At 32.3% G+C, this 15,910-nt stretch overlaps 1 protein-coding gene across 2 annotated transcripts; it reads right to left on the bottom strand.

The window, feature by feature from the left end:
* Nucleotides 1-509: 509 nt before the first annotated feature.
* On the bottom strand, nt 510-10,131 carry LOC111793070 (zinc finger protein BRUTUS). Of its 2 annotated transcripts, none has more exons than XM_023674781.1 (14): nt 9,820-10,131; nt 8,455-8,664; nt 7,811-8,005; nt 7,366-7,733; nt 6,807-7,035; nt 6,407-6,575; nt 5,002-6,249; nt 4,729-4,900; nt 4,378-4,599; nt 4,169-4,306; nt 2,844-3,078; nt 2,668-2,727; nt 1,452-1,523; nt 510-945 (listed from the first exon to the last, which is right to left on the bottom strand). In XM_023674781.1, exons 1-14 carry the CDS (start codon nt 10,129-10,131, stop codon nt 805-807), a joined length of 3,771 nt encoding a protein of 1,256 aa, XP_023530549.1. In that variant the 3' UTR covers nt 510-804. The 2 variants fall into 2 exon arrangements, with proteins under 2 accessions (XP_023530549.1, XP_023530550.1); XM_023674782.1 differs by lacking the exon at nt 9,820-10,131 and adding an exon at nt 9,629-9,811.
* Between the last annotated feature and the right edge of the window lie 5,779 nt (nt 10,132-15,910).

Genomic DNA, 15,910 nt, shown 5'->3' with positions numbered 1-15,910 from the left:
TTTTTTTTTTTTTTTTTTTTTTTTTTTTTTTTTTGGGGTCATTTTAACACTTTTTGCTCAAAATTTTATAGAAAATGTCTAGTAAAGTTTAGTATTTTGGTGGTTACATGAAAACTTAACCCCCCCCCCCAAAAAAAAAATTACTAAACTTTACTAGACATTTTCTAAACTTTATGCCTCAAGTCTTTCCTTAAAATATTGCTCCATTCAATAATTTTAACAAATACGTACATTATGCTTTCCCAAGAAAAATCCTCAAAATCTCCGACACTTGTGAAATAGGGCATCGAAAAAATATGCTTTACAAATTTGAGGGCCTAGTTACTTTTAAAACTTGACCAACTGGAAGGAAATACATTTCAACCCAGAATCTAACAAAACCTTACATGGACCTGATAATTGACACAATAGGCAAGGACTCCAAATCATATCAACACACACAAATTGGAATCCAAAATGAAGACAATAAACAGTATATTATTTCCAAACAAAAAGGAAATGCCAATGCATGCAACGAGGGGAAAGAACACTCGATATCTATAGTATAATTGAAGTGGTAAATTGATGATGTTCTATGGACATTGCATCCGAAAGTAAGTTGTACAGTTCGCATGATGAATCTTGAAGCCATATAAAACGGATCAGCAAAGGGGCAGGCATGTACATAGACTGATATGCACAACGTGTATTAGATGTAACAAAAAACCAGTTTCCTGGTGGAGAGGAATTGATATAATATGTACAAATGAAAGCCATAGAAGCGTGTATTTACTTTTGTCACCGTAAAAGAAAGAAATCTCTCACTCATTGGTTGGAAGAGGGGCAGCCCGCGTATGCATCGTTCTTGATTACCCGGGTGTTGTATGATCCACAATACCCACATTTATGATATAACCAATGAAACCTTGATGCGCCTTTCCGCTCACAGTCATTGCACAATATGTCCTGGATTCCACATCATCATTAGACTACTTTTTTAACACCTTAATTTATGATATAAACATCTGCAGAAACATAATGGCTAAAAATATCACTTCGTTTTATAGAACCATAGCTTTTAAACATTTTAGAATTGTTGCATTAGTTCAACGTATTATCTTTATGATACTAGCTTCAACAAAACTCAGTACCTAAAGGTGCATCTCCTAGAAAGAGCAACTGAATCAATGCAAGGTTTTAATATCACCACTCTTATTTGAGTCCATAGTTGACTTTGATGAAACTAAAATTTCAAAATTAGAACTGGATTACTCAGCTAAGTAAAAGGGTTAAAGATGAACTTCTTCTTTTGTGTGTGTTGTTGCATGTTCGAGGGGAAGGAAGAAGTTGAGGTTCTATTTTTCGTGCAATGATGCAGCAGTTACATAATCGGTTAAGAACAATTGATCATAATGCCACCCAGCTCTCTCAAAAGCCAAACCACCAAACAAAGAAGACATATTAGAAGGTACCTGGCAACGATCCCTGTACTCTTCTGGCAGCTCCTCAGTAGCCAACAGGGCGTCAAGCATGCCGAAATAAACCTGAGAACGTATTACAAAACAATATGAAAAATCTTATTCAATTTTCCTTTATATGCCGAAATATAGCCTTCTAGAACATTTTTTTACCAAAAAAAAAAAAAATGATAGACAACGAAATTCATGTAAACTTCATTAGAATTTGAATTACTCAAAATCCTACGCACAAACAAACCAAAAAAGATGAAGGTACAATGCATACAAAGTTTAAATATAAAGATGACGATGGTGTGCTTCATTAGTGAATACTTCAAAATCATGATATACTTGCCCATTAAGTTGTTAAAATTTGTGTTTAAATGATTATTTTAAAATTATAAAAAACAAGAAATTATAACTGTCATGTAGTTTTTCTCATATAAAAATATAATTTAATTTTATAGGATAATAAACAACAAAATTTACTTCATCCATATAAAATATAGTTACAATATGGTGGTACTAAGTTTAACCATAAAATGATAATTTCTATAAGTTTTAAGCAACAAATATGCAACCGCGTTGAAGTTAAAATTAGAACAAAAAAATATATATATATCAATTATCTTTTACATTAAACAAAATGTGTGCAATTAAAAATTTTAATTATATAAATATATACATTCTAGGTCATTATGACAAATTACACAGTAGAGGATTAAATGGAGTGGAAAGAAAAAGAGCGGAAGCTTCGAGGAAGAGAGCAGGAGATAGACTAGGCAAGAATAGGTTATTATTGACCTTGTCGAATCCTTGTCTGATTCACGTTCTAGTATATCCTAAATTTTTTCCCAGTAATGTTCGCCTTTCTTAGCAGAATTCATACTGTGCTTTTTTATTCCACATNAAAAAAAAAAAAAAAAAAAAAAAAAAAAAAAAAAAAAAAAAAAAGGTCCTGAATCATAAAGAAAGGGTGAGTTCAAGCTGAGAATAAGAACAAAAATTGTCTGCTTGTATCTATTTTCCTGGTCAATCTTTTTTGATAGCTCAAAGATTTAGCTCATAAGATTTTCTTGTGGGATTAATTTACGGGAATCAAATAATTAAAACCACCCCCTCCCCCACCAAAAAAATCACCACCAAGAAAAAAAAAAAAACATTAAACATAAGAAAATGTGAGGCAGAATAAGCACAATAAATCAACAAAAAGAATTGACAAATCCCTTACCGCCATATCTCCCAAGGACTTGCTGCAAATAGGACAGGTATAATGGCTGCATGTGTATGCCTATAAACACCAGAATGTCATATAACATCAATGTCCTAAACTCATTTTACAGAACAGCACACCAACTAAACAGAGCAGTTAAATTATCCAGAAGCTGGTAAGAAAATAATTAGTACCTGAAAGCATGCTGAATGCATGTAATGACCACAGGGTAGCGGTCTGACTGTTGCACTGGATGTAAATAAGAAGTCACAACAGATGGGACAATTTGTCTCTAAACTTTTCTCCAGGCACTTGTGGTTCTCCAGCTTTATACCAAGGCAGCAATTGCAAATCATGCAATGGAAGAAATCAATTCCAAGACCCTTCCCAACACGGCACAAGTTACAAAATGGGCAATGATACACAGCCCTGGTGCACAGTCGTGACAATTATCCAAAAAAAAAAAAAAAAAAAATTAGGAGTTTATAATTAACATAAAGAGTGCGTGCACTCTTTAGGAAAGAAAAATAATAATAAAAAGGATCTAGCTAGATTCCTGTTCTTTTAGAACACTTTTAAAAAAAGCTAAATAAGAAATGAATTTCATTGATGAAATGAACCTATAAGGCAAGAGTAAACAAACCAGATGAGTTAAAACATTACAATTGGAATAATCCAATGAAATAGGATAGCTATAAAAAACATTATGCAAGGCACAAGAACAAAATTCTCCCATCAGTTGAACCTTGAAGGTGAAGAAACGATGAAGTTAATAACCCATATTGGCTTTCTGAAGATTTGTAGTTAGTCGGGAGCTTTGGCTATTTTGTGTGGGTGCTGATATGTTAAGCTTGTTTGGTCATTTTGTTACTATATTTGAACTTTCTGAGGCAGTCTAATTTTGTGACCAGACTTGGAACATATTATCAGTTAGATTTTAGTATTCTGTTCACTAAATTTTTAGTGAGTTAAAAACTGACTCACTCGACAACCTCCTGGGAGAAGAAATTAGTCTCTCCTTTTTATTTATCCATAAATGTCAGCAGCTGAGAATTTTATCCATAAACATTTCAGTCGGCTAAGAACTGCCTATTGTCAGCCATGTATGAAGGCTATCAAGCTATTACTTTCAGCCCTGTCAAGAACTGTTGTAAAACAGTTCTTTAATGCCAAAGTCACCATTTATCAACCCTTTAAAGTAAACTCATGAATCTGACTTGCAGTCACCATTTATCAGCCCTTTACAGCATGCAAGTCAAGATATGAACGGGAATAAAAATTATATCCAATCTTGAGAATGGAAAATTTCATGAAATATTAATAATCAAAGCAATCATTTGTATCTGATGTGAAAAAATTCATCCGATGTTATGTGCAAAATTGTTAATAAAACATTATCGGCGCATTATTCTAGCTATCTCATTTGAGAATATTACTTCCCTTGTGGTCTTATCAAGCCACAGATATTATAATATCATATATCGTATTTATCAAAATGATAAAGTATCAGAATTTGTACCTTTCATCATCAAAAAATTTGCAAATATTGCAATAGTATTTTGCCATTGATAATCCATTGCAAGAAGGTGTTGTGCATATTGGCCCAACCGGTTGAATTGTTAGACAGTTCATGCACATCATCTCTGATGTTGCTTTTCTAAAATCATAAGACTAAATATCAGAGGGGGGAAATATAAATTGAATGTGATGTAAATCCTGAAATGATACCTGTCCATTGAGTGATCGCTGACATTGTCATGACAGAATCGACAAGTAAACAACTTTCCACAGCAAGCAGCAAGAAGCTTGCAGTTTCTTTTGTAATGTTCACACCCAAACACTTTTTTCTCAGCACAGCGAAAAGATGGTGTTCGTCCCACTACATCTTCACCATTGGAATTATCTTCTACATTTGCCTGAGGTAGTTTCTGCTGTGCAGCAATCCAGCGACTAATTCAAAACAATAGCGAGAAATTAATTTAACCTTCATCGTAGGCTTGCAGTAACTTGTACTATTCAATTCGGAGTAAGATAAAACATAATTGAAAAAAAATCTTAAAATATTATATCAAACCAAACCTGGTCATAAGATTCTGCACGAGATATGCTTTTCTCCTTGGATCAAGAGTCGAGTCCTGATAAACCTTTCTGATTTCTGATTCAAGTTCATTTTGGTTCATGCGAAAAATATCTTTCCAACCAGGCTTGAACATTTGATCATTCTGATCCAAGCTCCCAATAAGCCCAGAATCTGGAAGGAGAGAGAGATATGCAATATACATTTTTCTTCATTGCTGAATAATTGAGGAATCATCTAACACAAGTGTGAGAGCAATAGAATATGCCACAAACCTTTTTCAGCAACACTAGCTTCCGATGTTGCACCATTTAGAGTAGATGAAGCAGTCCCTCTCCAACATTCATTAAGCCATTCATTGAACATGGTGTTTTTCGTTGCTTGCTTCCATGTATCCATCATAGTATTCTGTTCATCCTGAGTAAGTGCAGATGTTACCCATGGCAACATTGACTGGAGAACTTCAGCACCTGTGGTCCCAATAATACGACCAACTATTTTGTCTTGCTCCTCCACGGAGAAGTGTTTCCCAAACAGCGGCCAAAGTTCAAGTTCTTCCCTAAAAATATGCTGATCCAGGGTAACTCTTATAGATTTGCACATTCCTTGAAGCTTTGTAGCAAGCTCATTGTACTTTCTATTACAATCCTTCCCCGCCACATTAACAGAGCCAACATCACTCCTAGAAAAGTTCTCATCCAACGAAACCTCATGCAGACTTTCATGGAGGAATGAAATCTCAGAGAGAACACATGAAATGTCCTCAAATAATTTTTCCTCCTGCTTATGATCTAGTGTATACGAGTGACTTACGTTATGCAATGCCTCTTTGGATTCCAGCGCAGGAAATACAATATCATCTTCAGCATTACTATGAGCTCTATATAACCCCCATAGAAGGCGAAATCTTCCAATAAATTGCCGGAGAAATGTTCCACCACAATCACTAAGTTTTCCAGATTCCACGTCTAAATACTCCAGGTCTTTGCGTATAGCTTTGTGAAATTTAAAAATAGTATCAATGGGACGGCCTGCAGACCCAACATCAGAAGACGCACAATCTGTTTCCCATGAAAAAAGGCTGGAATTGAGAGATGGTGCACAAGAGCTGGGAGATAAGGATCGCATAGACTTGGATGTGAAAATAGAACTTAACCCCAGATTCTTGCTGTTTACTCCTAAAGCTGGAACTCGGCAGGACTGATCCCTACAACACTGTTGCTGGACATTAACAGTCTCCGAAGCGATATGGCCATCACAAGTTTTGCATGGCATAGGCATATTATTGCGTATGGCTGGCCTCTTAACAGTAACATTAGTTTCGGGATCTGACTTTGGACCTTCCCTTGCAATCAATGCAAGGGTACAAGAACAAGAGGATTGAATAATGTCTTCTTCAATGTCAGTGAGCCTTGTAACTGCACAACAACCAACTGCTCTTGAAGACAGGCACGAACCATTATTACGGGCCTTGCAAGCCCAACCAGAAAAGAGAGTCACAAGAGCAGTATCTTTAGCTGGAGCTGATTCAAAGAATTATAAGCTATCAGAACCACTACTGATACTAATCTTAACAACAACAAATAAATAAATAAATAAACATTTGCAGTACAAATTTCATAAGTTTGTCTCTTAAAAAAAAAAAAAAAAAAAAAAAAAAAACTAGTTACATCAACAAACCTGCCAACTGCATGTTCTCGAGAAGATCTCTAGCTTCATCTTCTTTCAATGATCCTACCAGCCATGGCAAAACACGTTCAATCAATTTCAAGGGCATCATGCACAGGCTTTGATACAAAAGTTCCCGTTGTCTCTTGAAACTGAAGTGCTTTCTAGCAAGTGGAAGAACCTAAAAACCAAGGGAATCAATACAGATTCAACTCATTTTTCAGAAAATACAAGATACATTCATTTTCATAAGGTATCACATTTATCATCTACAAAGGCACTCTTATATTCTTTCTTGGAAATTGATGTTTGTATAATACTGGAGTACAATTACAATGAACTTTCGGCATTGTTTCAGCCGGCCATAAAAAAATGGAGAAAGAAAATTGCAATAAGATCAGGAAGGGTGTACCTGAACTTCTTCATTATGAAAGTGCCTCTTAATGGTATCCATTATTTGATCAGCATGAGAACACAACTTCACGTAAAATTCAGCTCTTGAAGTAGAATTAGCCCCTGCACTTTGAATTTTTTCAATCAGGCTCCTAAACTCATTGAATTGACTTTCTTCTTCAGCGTGTTCCTGTAGAAAAGAAAACTCTCCATCTACTGCAGGAAAGATTACCTTGTCCTCAGCAATACTGTAATGGGAAAAGAGGGGTGAGTAATACAAGTTTTGTTGGAATAATATCAATAAAATAGTTGAATGAATATGAACTGTGTGCAATAAAAATATGCATGCATAACAATAAAAAATTAAAAGGCATCTCATATAAAATTTTGAAGTATAACTACGTTCTTAATGATAGAATTTTTTTCAAAAACTACAGCCAAATTATGGAAAATTATTTCACATTGATTTCTCTTGCCACAATTTCTTTCTCTTGGCACTTTTTATGAAATCGGTGCAAATAATTTTTCACTCTGACATATTCCAACTATCTGTACAACAAAGAGTGAGAATAATATACCTATGAAAAATGCAAACTTCTGCAATGAATTGCAACCTCTCGTTAAAAGTTGATAGATTACTAAAGTTCCCAGAAAGTTGTATCTTCCTAGCCTCTTCAGCAATGTCATTCAATTCTCTTTTGATGGCATTATGCCAGAACAGTATTTCATTGATCGGATGAGTTGCCACATAATCTGATGTATCAGAACTTGACTCCAAATATTTTCTTTTCCCACAGCTGGTCGATTCACAAGCACAATTTACATTTTCTATTTGATGATGTGATGTATTTGTAGTAGAATCTGTATGATATCCAACTTGAGAATCATCCAAGCAACTTGTTGATGCATAGTCACAACTTCTCGCTTCCGTCCAAGTAAATATGACCTACCATAAAACGTATCGGTAATCGTCAATAAATAAAATTGGCAAATCAGAAGAAAGAACCCAAGTAAAACCTATACCTGTTGGAGAAGCTTTTCCTCGGGGACCACCTTGTTTAAGCATTTCTGTAGATCCTGAAATTCATCGGGTGAAATAGATGATGAAAGCCAAGGCAGAAATTGAGCCATCATGTACACAGGAATACTGCAGAAGAACTGCCAAACGAGAGATGCCTGCTCTTCCAGGGAGAACTTTTCTATAAGCAAGGGAAATACCTGGAAAATGAATATAGTGAAGATACAAAGAATATCTATCAGAAAAAGTGCATATGTATCACTAGACATGTAGCCAAAAGAATATACCCAAATTCCACCTCTTTGAATAAATCACATCATAGATCATGGTAGTTTCCTGTCCAATTTAAATAATTTTTGGTGCACACATAGATATCTCTCACCCAGTCCAATTTAATCATACCATATAAACTATATGTTAAATTCAGATTTTTTATTACACATACAGTAAGAGTGTGGACTGGTAAGATATTATAAGTAGAATATATTAATAGCATCTACAGTTTTTTTAGTGTGCAAAATTGATGTATTTCTTCAACAGAATTATGATGTTGACTGCAATTAAACACTGCATTTGTAAGATGGAACTAATTAGTGATCAGAGATTTGCAAAAGATACTAGGGAGACATGGACAGCAGTGAAAGAGTACCTGCTCTTCTTCCTTAGCCATGTGCTGGCTCACAGATGTCTTTAGGGCACCAGTGCAGGACGCTAACTCCCTTGGGAAGCTTTCATCATTTTGTGTATTAGAATTAAGAAGCTCAAAAAGATGATCGAACAGATTGCTTTCACCCTTGTGCTCAAGGGAATAGGTCTGAGCCACATTCTTCACACGAATATCAAGTGCAGGAAAGATTACCTGCAAGTTCAAATTTATGTTTTCAGAAGTAAGAATTCTAGCAGCAAGTAGGAAGAAAAAGAGCGGAAGAAAAAAGGATTATTGAAATATCCTTCCGAGAAACAAGATTATGCCTGTAACTTTTGGCTGTTCTCTCACGGCAATGTTTTTTTGAATCCTATAGCCATTTTGATAGAATATAGGATAGAAAGCTCAGTGTTGCAAAATAATATCCCATGGATCATTAGAACCATTTTAAGACAGCTTCTTCACTCCTTTTTCGAGCAGGAAGCAGCAAAAGGCACTAGAAATTCATATTTCAACCAATAAAAAAAATCCAACTGGTTCATACCCGATAGCTCCTTGCATATTTAATTTTATGTACAAGCTCATTATTGTTGAATTCTCCGTATCCTTACCATCCCCCCCGAACTACATTCAGTTGAAATCTTTCCTTACAAACAACAGCAGAGCTCAGCTTTGATTGAAGGACACCAGCCACACCAGATCCATTTTTCAATTTCAATTTTTTGGGTTGTTGAAAATGGATACTGATGCAAAACGAAGGGGCAAATTGCCACTCATAAACACCATAAAATAGTAAAAGGTATCTGATGACTCGAAATGCAAATGGACGATTAAGCAAGGACAAAACAATGCTCTAAATTATTTCTTCAATTTTACTCTCCTCCCGAAGAACATTTTCTTTATCGACAGACTTAGACTGTACACGACCATGAGACGTAAATTAAGCTAGCGATTGGACGCATCGGACATCAGAATCCAGTAATTCCTAAAGAAGATTGTCTCACGAGGTCGAATCGTCTTTAATGGAGTCCGCATAAAAGAAGACAGGAGATGAGTTCTACTGAACAGTTTTCATATGTTAAAAAATTCATCACGCATAAGCAACGATTAAAGTACCGTAGTGTAATACAAGCAAATAGATTATAATTCTGATTCTGAGAAATTTTCAATTACTGACCGAGTTCAGTAACCACATTTCCGTCCCGACTCCTACGACTCAATCATCAATTGGACAAGGGGGAAACCAGAAGCCAGACATTCGAGGGAAGTTGATCGATAATGCTAGGTTCCAAAGAGAAGCAAACGAGGAGAAAATTTGCGAGACATATACAGGCAAAATCCGTAAATAAATGGATCAGAAATTTTTACCTCGTCTTCAGCATTGGAGTGGTGCTTGTAAATCGATCTCAAAAAATGGTATCGTCCAAATAATGGGCGAATATCTGCTCTCTGACCGGTGGCGAACGCCATGGCCAGCCGGTGAAGCGTATCAAGCTCATTGCGAATTGCTTTATGGAAGAAAAGAAAAATAAGAATCGGAGACTGAGGCTCGGAGCTCCTCAGACAATCATTTGGCGACGACGGAGACGAGGCGGAATCCATTTTGTTTACAGAATTAGCCAAGAAAGCCACTCCTCCGCCACCGTCCCGGTGTTGTAGCCCTGTCAACGGTGTAGCCATCTCTCTCTCTCTCTCTCTCTCTCTCTCTCTCTCTCTCTAAAAACTCCCCTCGCAAGAAGTCTCTCTGAATTTCTGACCTATCCAACACTCCTTCCTCCAAATCCTCTCTCGTCCTTGTCCTTTCCGAAGCTTCCTCGCTCCAAACTCTTCGCCCTCACCTCGTTGCTCCTACTGATCTTCGTTTCTATCTCCTCTTAATTACTCTCGGCTTTTTTCATGTAACTTTCTCTCTCTAAATCTTTTTTATTATCTGCTTGGTATTATTCAACGGAGAAGAAAGGTTAGACCAGGCTTGGTTACGCACTTACAGTGGTTTCTATAGGAATAAACATCTATCGGCAAAGGATTATATAGTCTGCTCGGTGAAACGTGGATCAAAATGTTGCCACCGTGGACGCTGATGTCACCTCCTTCTGCTCACGTGATACTATTGCCTGACACGTGATGGCTTGTGTGAAAAATCATTCCCCAATTCACGCTACAACATCTCCCTTCTCCCTAAAATTACTGAATAAATTATTTTAAATATATATATATAATTTTAATAAATAATTTTTTTTCAATGAATACCATATTTGATATTCGTTTTAATCCAAATATATTCTTCCAAAAATTCGTATTAATTTTGTCAAAAGAAAATTTTGGAAAGACCGAAAAAGTATATATTATTTTATTTTTTTGATTTAAGATAATAATTTATTATTTTTTGTTTTGTTTTAAGGATAGCTATAATATAACTGACTTGCCTCATATTACTGTCTTTTATAATATACAAAATATTTAGAAGAAAATAAGACGTAATTTAACTAAAATTTTCAGTATTTTCAAATAATAAGTCTAATTTTTATTTTATTTTTTTAAATTAAGTTTCAAAAAAGAGTTAATAAACAACAACTTTCGTCATTTATTATGTTTGTCTTGAAGGATTAATATAACTTCCAAAAACATCAATTATACTGTTAATTATGATATTAGGAATAAAAATGATTCTGTCAGAAAAAAAAAATGCTAAAAATACAATAACTTGCTCTTGTATTATTAAAAGAAGTAGGGGAATAATTCATGATTACTAATTTAAGTTAATTATAGTCTCCTAAGGTGGATTTATATCTAAATTAGTTTGTATTTTATAAACTTACTTGTGTGACTTTATTGACAACCATATAAAATAAAATCCGAATAAAAATGATAATACAAAATTCATATTGTGGGTGAATAAAAATTGAGCTGATAAAGAATCAAATTTAAAAAATATATAAATGAAATAAGGTCTTATCCATGCATTTTTACTCACCTCACTTAATCAACCGGTATCAACTTTTATTTTACGTAAGTCAAAAAAGTATTAGTGTAGATGCTTTGAAGACTTTGACAATTTATTTAAAAATACTTTGTTTGCTTCTTGTATTTTATTTTATTTTTTTTATATTTTTAAATATATTTTGATACCTATCTTATATTTAGAAAATGAATTTTAAAAAATAAATAATTTAAGCCTATGTTAAAATTTTTGAAGTAAGCATAATCACTAAAGGTTTAAAAATGTAACAAAACTTTTTTTTTAATAATTTATAATTCATAAACAGCGTGCAGAGTGAATGTTGTTCAATTATTTATTACCATTATTATTATTATATAAATATCAGTAGTCATTTTTTTTTTGTTCTTATACTTTTCATATTTTCACATTTAATTTAATATTTTAGAACCATATAAATATTGAAATTTACCTTTAAAATTAATAATAATTGTCAAAAATTACTTTATTATTTTTTTGTATCTAATAAATCTATGGTTCCAAGCTTAAACGTGGCATACTTGGATATATTTGAAATTTAGAATATATTAAAATTTTATTTAAATATATGGACCAAATCACTCTTCAGATATTTTAAATTTTATAATGATTTATAAACTTATTGTAATTAAAACGAAAAATTATTTTAACATTATTTAACCGAGAACTATGAAATATTTTAATTTTTATTTATTTAATAATAAATAATACGGCCATATTTTCTGCATCTATTGCTCCGTCCACATTAACCATGGTATCTAATTCATACTTTTGTTGAATTAGAAAACAAACAAAAATAAAATTAGTTTTTAAAGAATAAAAAGTAAAATATAAATCGCAATTCAATTTTATATTGCAATAATAAAATTAGTTTTATTTTATTGTATTTTTAATTTCCAAACTACTCAGTGAGTAAGCTAACATATTTGACTTAAAATAAATACATTAATTAATTAAATTATGTTTAATTAACCTTTGAAAATGTGTTGCACAATCAAAAAGGAGTGGACAGTTGTCCCTCCTTAATTAAAATGTGTATAGAAAATATTTAACATTTTATAGTTTTTCACCATTCAGCATTTTAAAAAGTAAAATATTTCATTTTAAAAGTTAGTAAATAAATTTTGTCGATGCGGAAAAATTTGGTATGGAATGAATATTCTTAAATTTGTCCTTGGTCAGTAGATCTTAGAAACGAAATGAAACTATAAAAATACCACTACCATCTTAAATTAATTTAGTTCTTTGCTAAGGTTCTATTTAAACTCGAAGATAATATATTTTACATTAGAATATTTTCGATGTCTTGATACCAAAAATATTCTCCATAATCTAAAATATAAATATAATAAACCTTTAATTATTTACCAATTTAATATATTTATATATATTTTAAAATATTTAACCAGCACGAAAAATAAATGAATTTTTAAACCTATGTCACATTAAATTAAAAATTAGAGTTTTCACTAGACATGATTTTAAAAATTTGTATGTAAGTTTATAATTTAAGAAAAGTAGAATGTGATGATGCATGAGTTTGTGAAATCAACTCATAAAGTTATTCAAATGTAAAGAATTGGAGTAGGAGTCAACAAAGAAAATTGCTTCTCCGACAACGTAAGACTTAAAAAACTATATATATAATACTATTTAAGTGTCATTTAGCATTGGATTAATTGATAATTTTAACACATACATTTTATTTTTATGTTTCTTTTTCAAAGTCAATTATGGAGAGTAATATAAATATATATATATTACAAAGTTGATTTGGCTTCCTCCCCTTGTCTTCTCTTCTAAAGAGAGAAAATGGATGGCATGCATGTATTATTTTTTAAAAAGTATTATATGTATTTATTTATTTTTAAATATATAATGGATTGGGAAAGGATTCAAATTCATACAAATAGAATGTATTATCAATTGGGTTATTCATATATTATTTATTGTTATTATTCGAAAAACTCCAATAATTCCAATTTTATTAAATATTTTTTGTATTAATCAAATGAAAACGCATGAAATAAAATAAAAAAATAAATAAAAGAAGAAGTAAAGAGGGAGTAGGTAATTTAGGTTAAAACGGGGAAGGGGATATTAATGGAGTCGCATTCAAAGGGCGTTGGTTGGTTTTGAGGCGAAACCGGTGGGTAATAGGAACCCAGGCTCCGCCACACGGGATGCGCGTGGGGCGCGCGCTGACGATGCGTACGCCACATGGCCACCTCGCCCCATCACAAGTCTCTATTTATTATTTTCTCCCTTTTCTTTTTTCTACCTTTTTCTCAGTCTGTTCCTTGAAAACCCTCCACAACCTTCATTTGGCCTCACATTTACACGTTATCCCCTCTCCCTTTCAAATCCCACCCTCATAATTTCTTCTAATACCTTTTATTATTACTATTTTTTTTACACAAAATTATCAAATCTTATCCTTTTTTCTTAAATATACTTATTTTATCTTCATTTTTCGTTAATAAATTTTCTTAAATTTGCATCTCACAATTAAATAACTGGTAATTATTTCTATTTTCTTACCAAAAATAGTTTAAAAACTTGGCTGAATAATTATTTTTGCCTTAAAAAACGCCGTGAAAATTGTTAAAAAAGGTGCAGAAATTAAAAAAAAAAAAAAAAAAAACTCAAGGCCCAAATGTATCGAGCCTAACCGCCCGCAGGCCCAGTTTAGTTTTATTATTATTATTTTAAACTCCTTTTCAGTTTCATTGGGTGCTTGATCGTGCTATGCCTTCGTACGCCACACATTTACATTAATATAATCATATTATATTATTTAATCTTATAAGGTTTTTCCATTCAACTTCATTTTAATATCACAACCATCCAATAACATACAATTATCATCTTTTTACACCATTAAAATACATTTTTTTTATTTTATAATAGATATGTCTCGGACAAAATCTTTAATATAATTGTTTAATACTCTATTAATTCTTTACATTTTCAATTTAATATAAAAATAACATAAAGCATGTAAAATAAAATAATATATTTATATCAAGTTATAATCTATTATATGATTATGTTTATGAAAAAAATTGAGTCAATAAATCTAGATAGATCCACTAACAATATAATATTAAGTATTAATTAATCTCTAATGATTTTAGAATTAATAATAATAATAATAATAATAATAATAATAATCTCCTCCTGAGTTGGAAGTTCTTTATCTCTCAAACGCCAACAGGCACTAAAAAAGTTTTCAAGTCCTTGGTAAGATGAGCTTATTTAACTAAAATAATAATAATAATAATAATTTGTTCATACAAAATAAAAAATTTGAGATATTATAAATAAAAACAAAATCTTGGGAAATGGTATGGGATTTGTTGGCATATCTACATCTGGAAATAGGAGGTAGTGGTGAGTCCAATATCAAATATCAAAGACAGAGTAATAAAAATGATATTCTAAATAATAAGCATTTTTTGAAAAAATGAAAAGTAAAACTACAAGAGTTTATACTTAAAGTAAACAATATCATACCATTATAGACGTTCATTGTTCCTAATATAGTATCAGAGTTATGTCCTCTTAATCATGTTAATAGAATTCTCAAATATTGAATAAAGAAATTGTAAATACTTACTCGAAAGTTCTAGAGAAAGAGTGATATGCTTTGTTCACTGTTATATTATTGTGGAGGTTCGTTGTTCTTAACCTTATTTACTTATTTCTTACAAGTGTAGTCACATCAAATAAAATAACGAGACAATCTTGAGATTAAGATGCATATTGAATCTAGTAGGATGGCACTATATAACATTATGTGTGCTTTATCCATATGTGTTTTTTTTTTTATTATATAAATTGGTAACTCATCTATCATCAACACTTTGGTTGGCCTAATGAAAAATGGGTAGAATTGCCCCTTTTTCTCTTTCATTTTTGACTCACTTTAAACAAAATTACTTCCTTTTTCTATTGTGCTAATGATTTGATAGCACATTCAAAGTTTAAATCAACGAACGATAGAATTTTAGTTCATGTTAAAGTCTATGTCTCTGTACTAGTTCGGTTAAAAAAATGGAATAGAAAATCTTAAGTCATCTACACGTAAATGCCTCATTATAATCAAATTAAAGGTATCCACTGAATTTTCGAACTTTTAAATTTACTACACTTGTGACCCGAACAATAAGTCACCTCTTTCTCTTCAAACTAAAAGGACACTATTGAATCACGTGTAGATGAGACGTGTTCCCTTTGTCAAGACTTATGTATCAACATACATAGTTAATATGAATCGACAAAAATTGTAACCTTTGTAAATGAGTAGAGAGAAATTATATAAAAGAACAAACAATGGCCATATCTTGAGAAAGAACGATAATTGACAAGCAAGTACACGAAGGCGACTATGAAAACGACATTATCATCTTTGTTGCCGACCAAAATGGTTGATGATTGAGCCTTCTTATCCACACCGAGGTATTGCCATTAGATTCATCT

The sequence above is a fragment of the Cucurbita pepo genome, chromosome LG04 (assembly GCF_002806865.2).
Source record: "Cucurbita pepo subsp. pepo cultivar mu-cu-16 chromosome LG04, ASM280686v2, whole genome shotgun sequence".
In the NCBI taxonomy this organism is placed as follows: domain Eukaryota; kingdom Viridiplantae; phylum Streptophyta; class Magnoliopsida; order Cucurbitales; family Cucurbitaceae; genus Cucurbita; species Cucurbita pepo.
This window is presented reverse-complemented; position numbering and strand designations above follow the sequence as displayed.

Excerpts from the sequence above, each read along its gene's own strand:
- LOC111793070 (XM_023674781.1), bottom strand. The coding sequence starts at position 10,131 with ATGGCTACACCGTTGACAGGGCTACAACACCGGGACGGTGGCGGAGGA. Across the intron at positions 7,734-7,810 it reads AGGAAAAGCTTCTCCAACAG|GTCATATTTACTTGGACGGA; the intron begins GTATAGGTTTTA and ends GTTTTATGGTAG. Across the intron at positions 2,728-2,843 it reads TGCATTCAGCATGCTTTCAG|GCATACACATGCAGCCATTA; the intron begins GTACTAATTATT and ends TGGTGTTTATAG.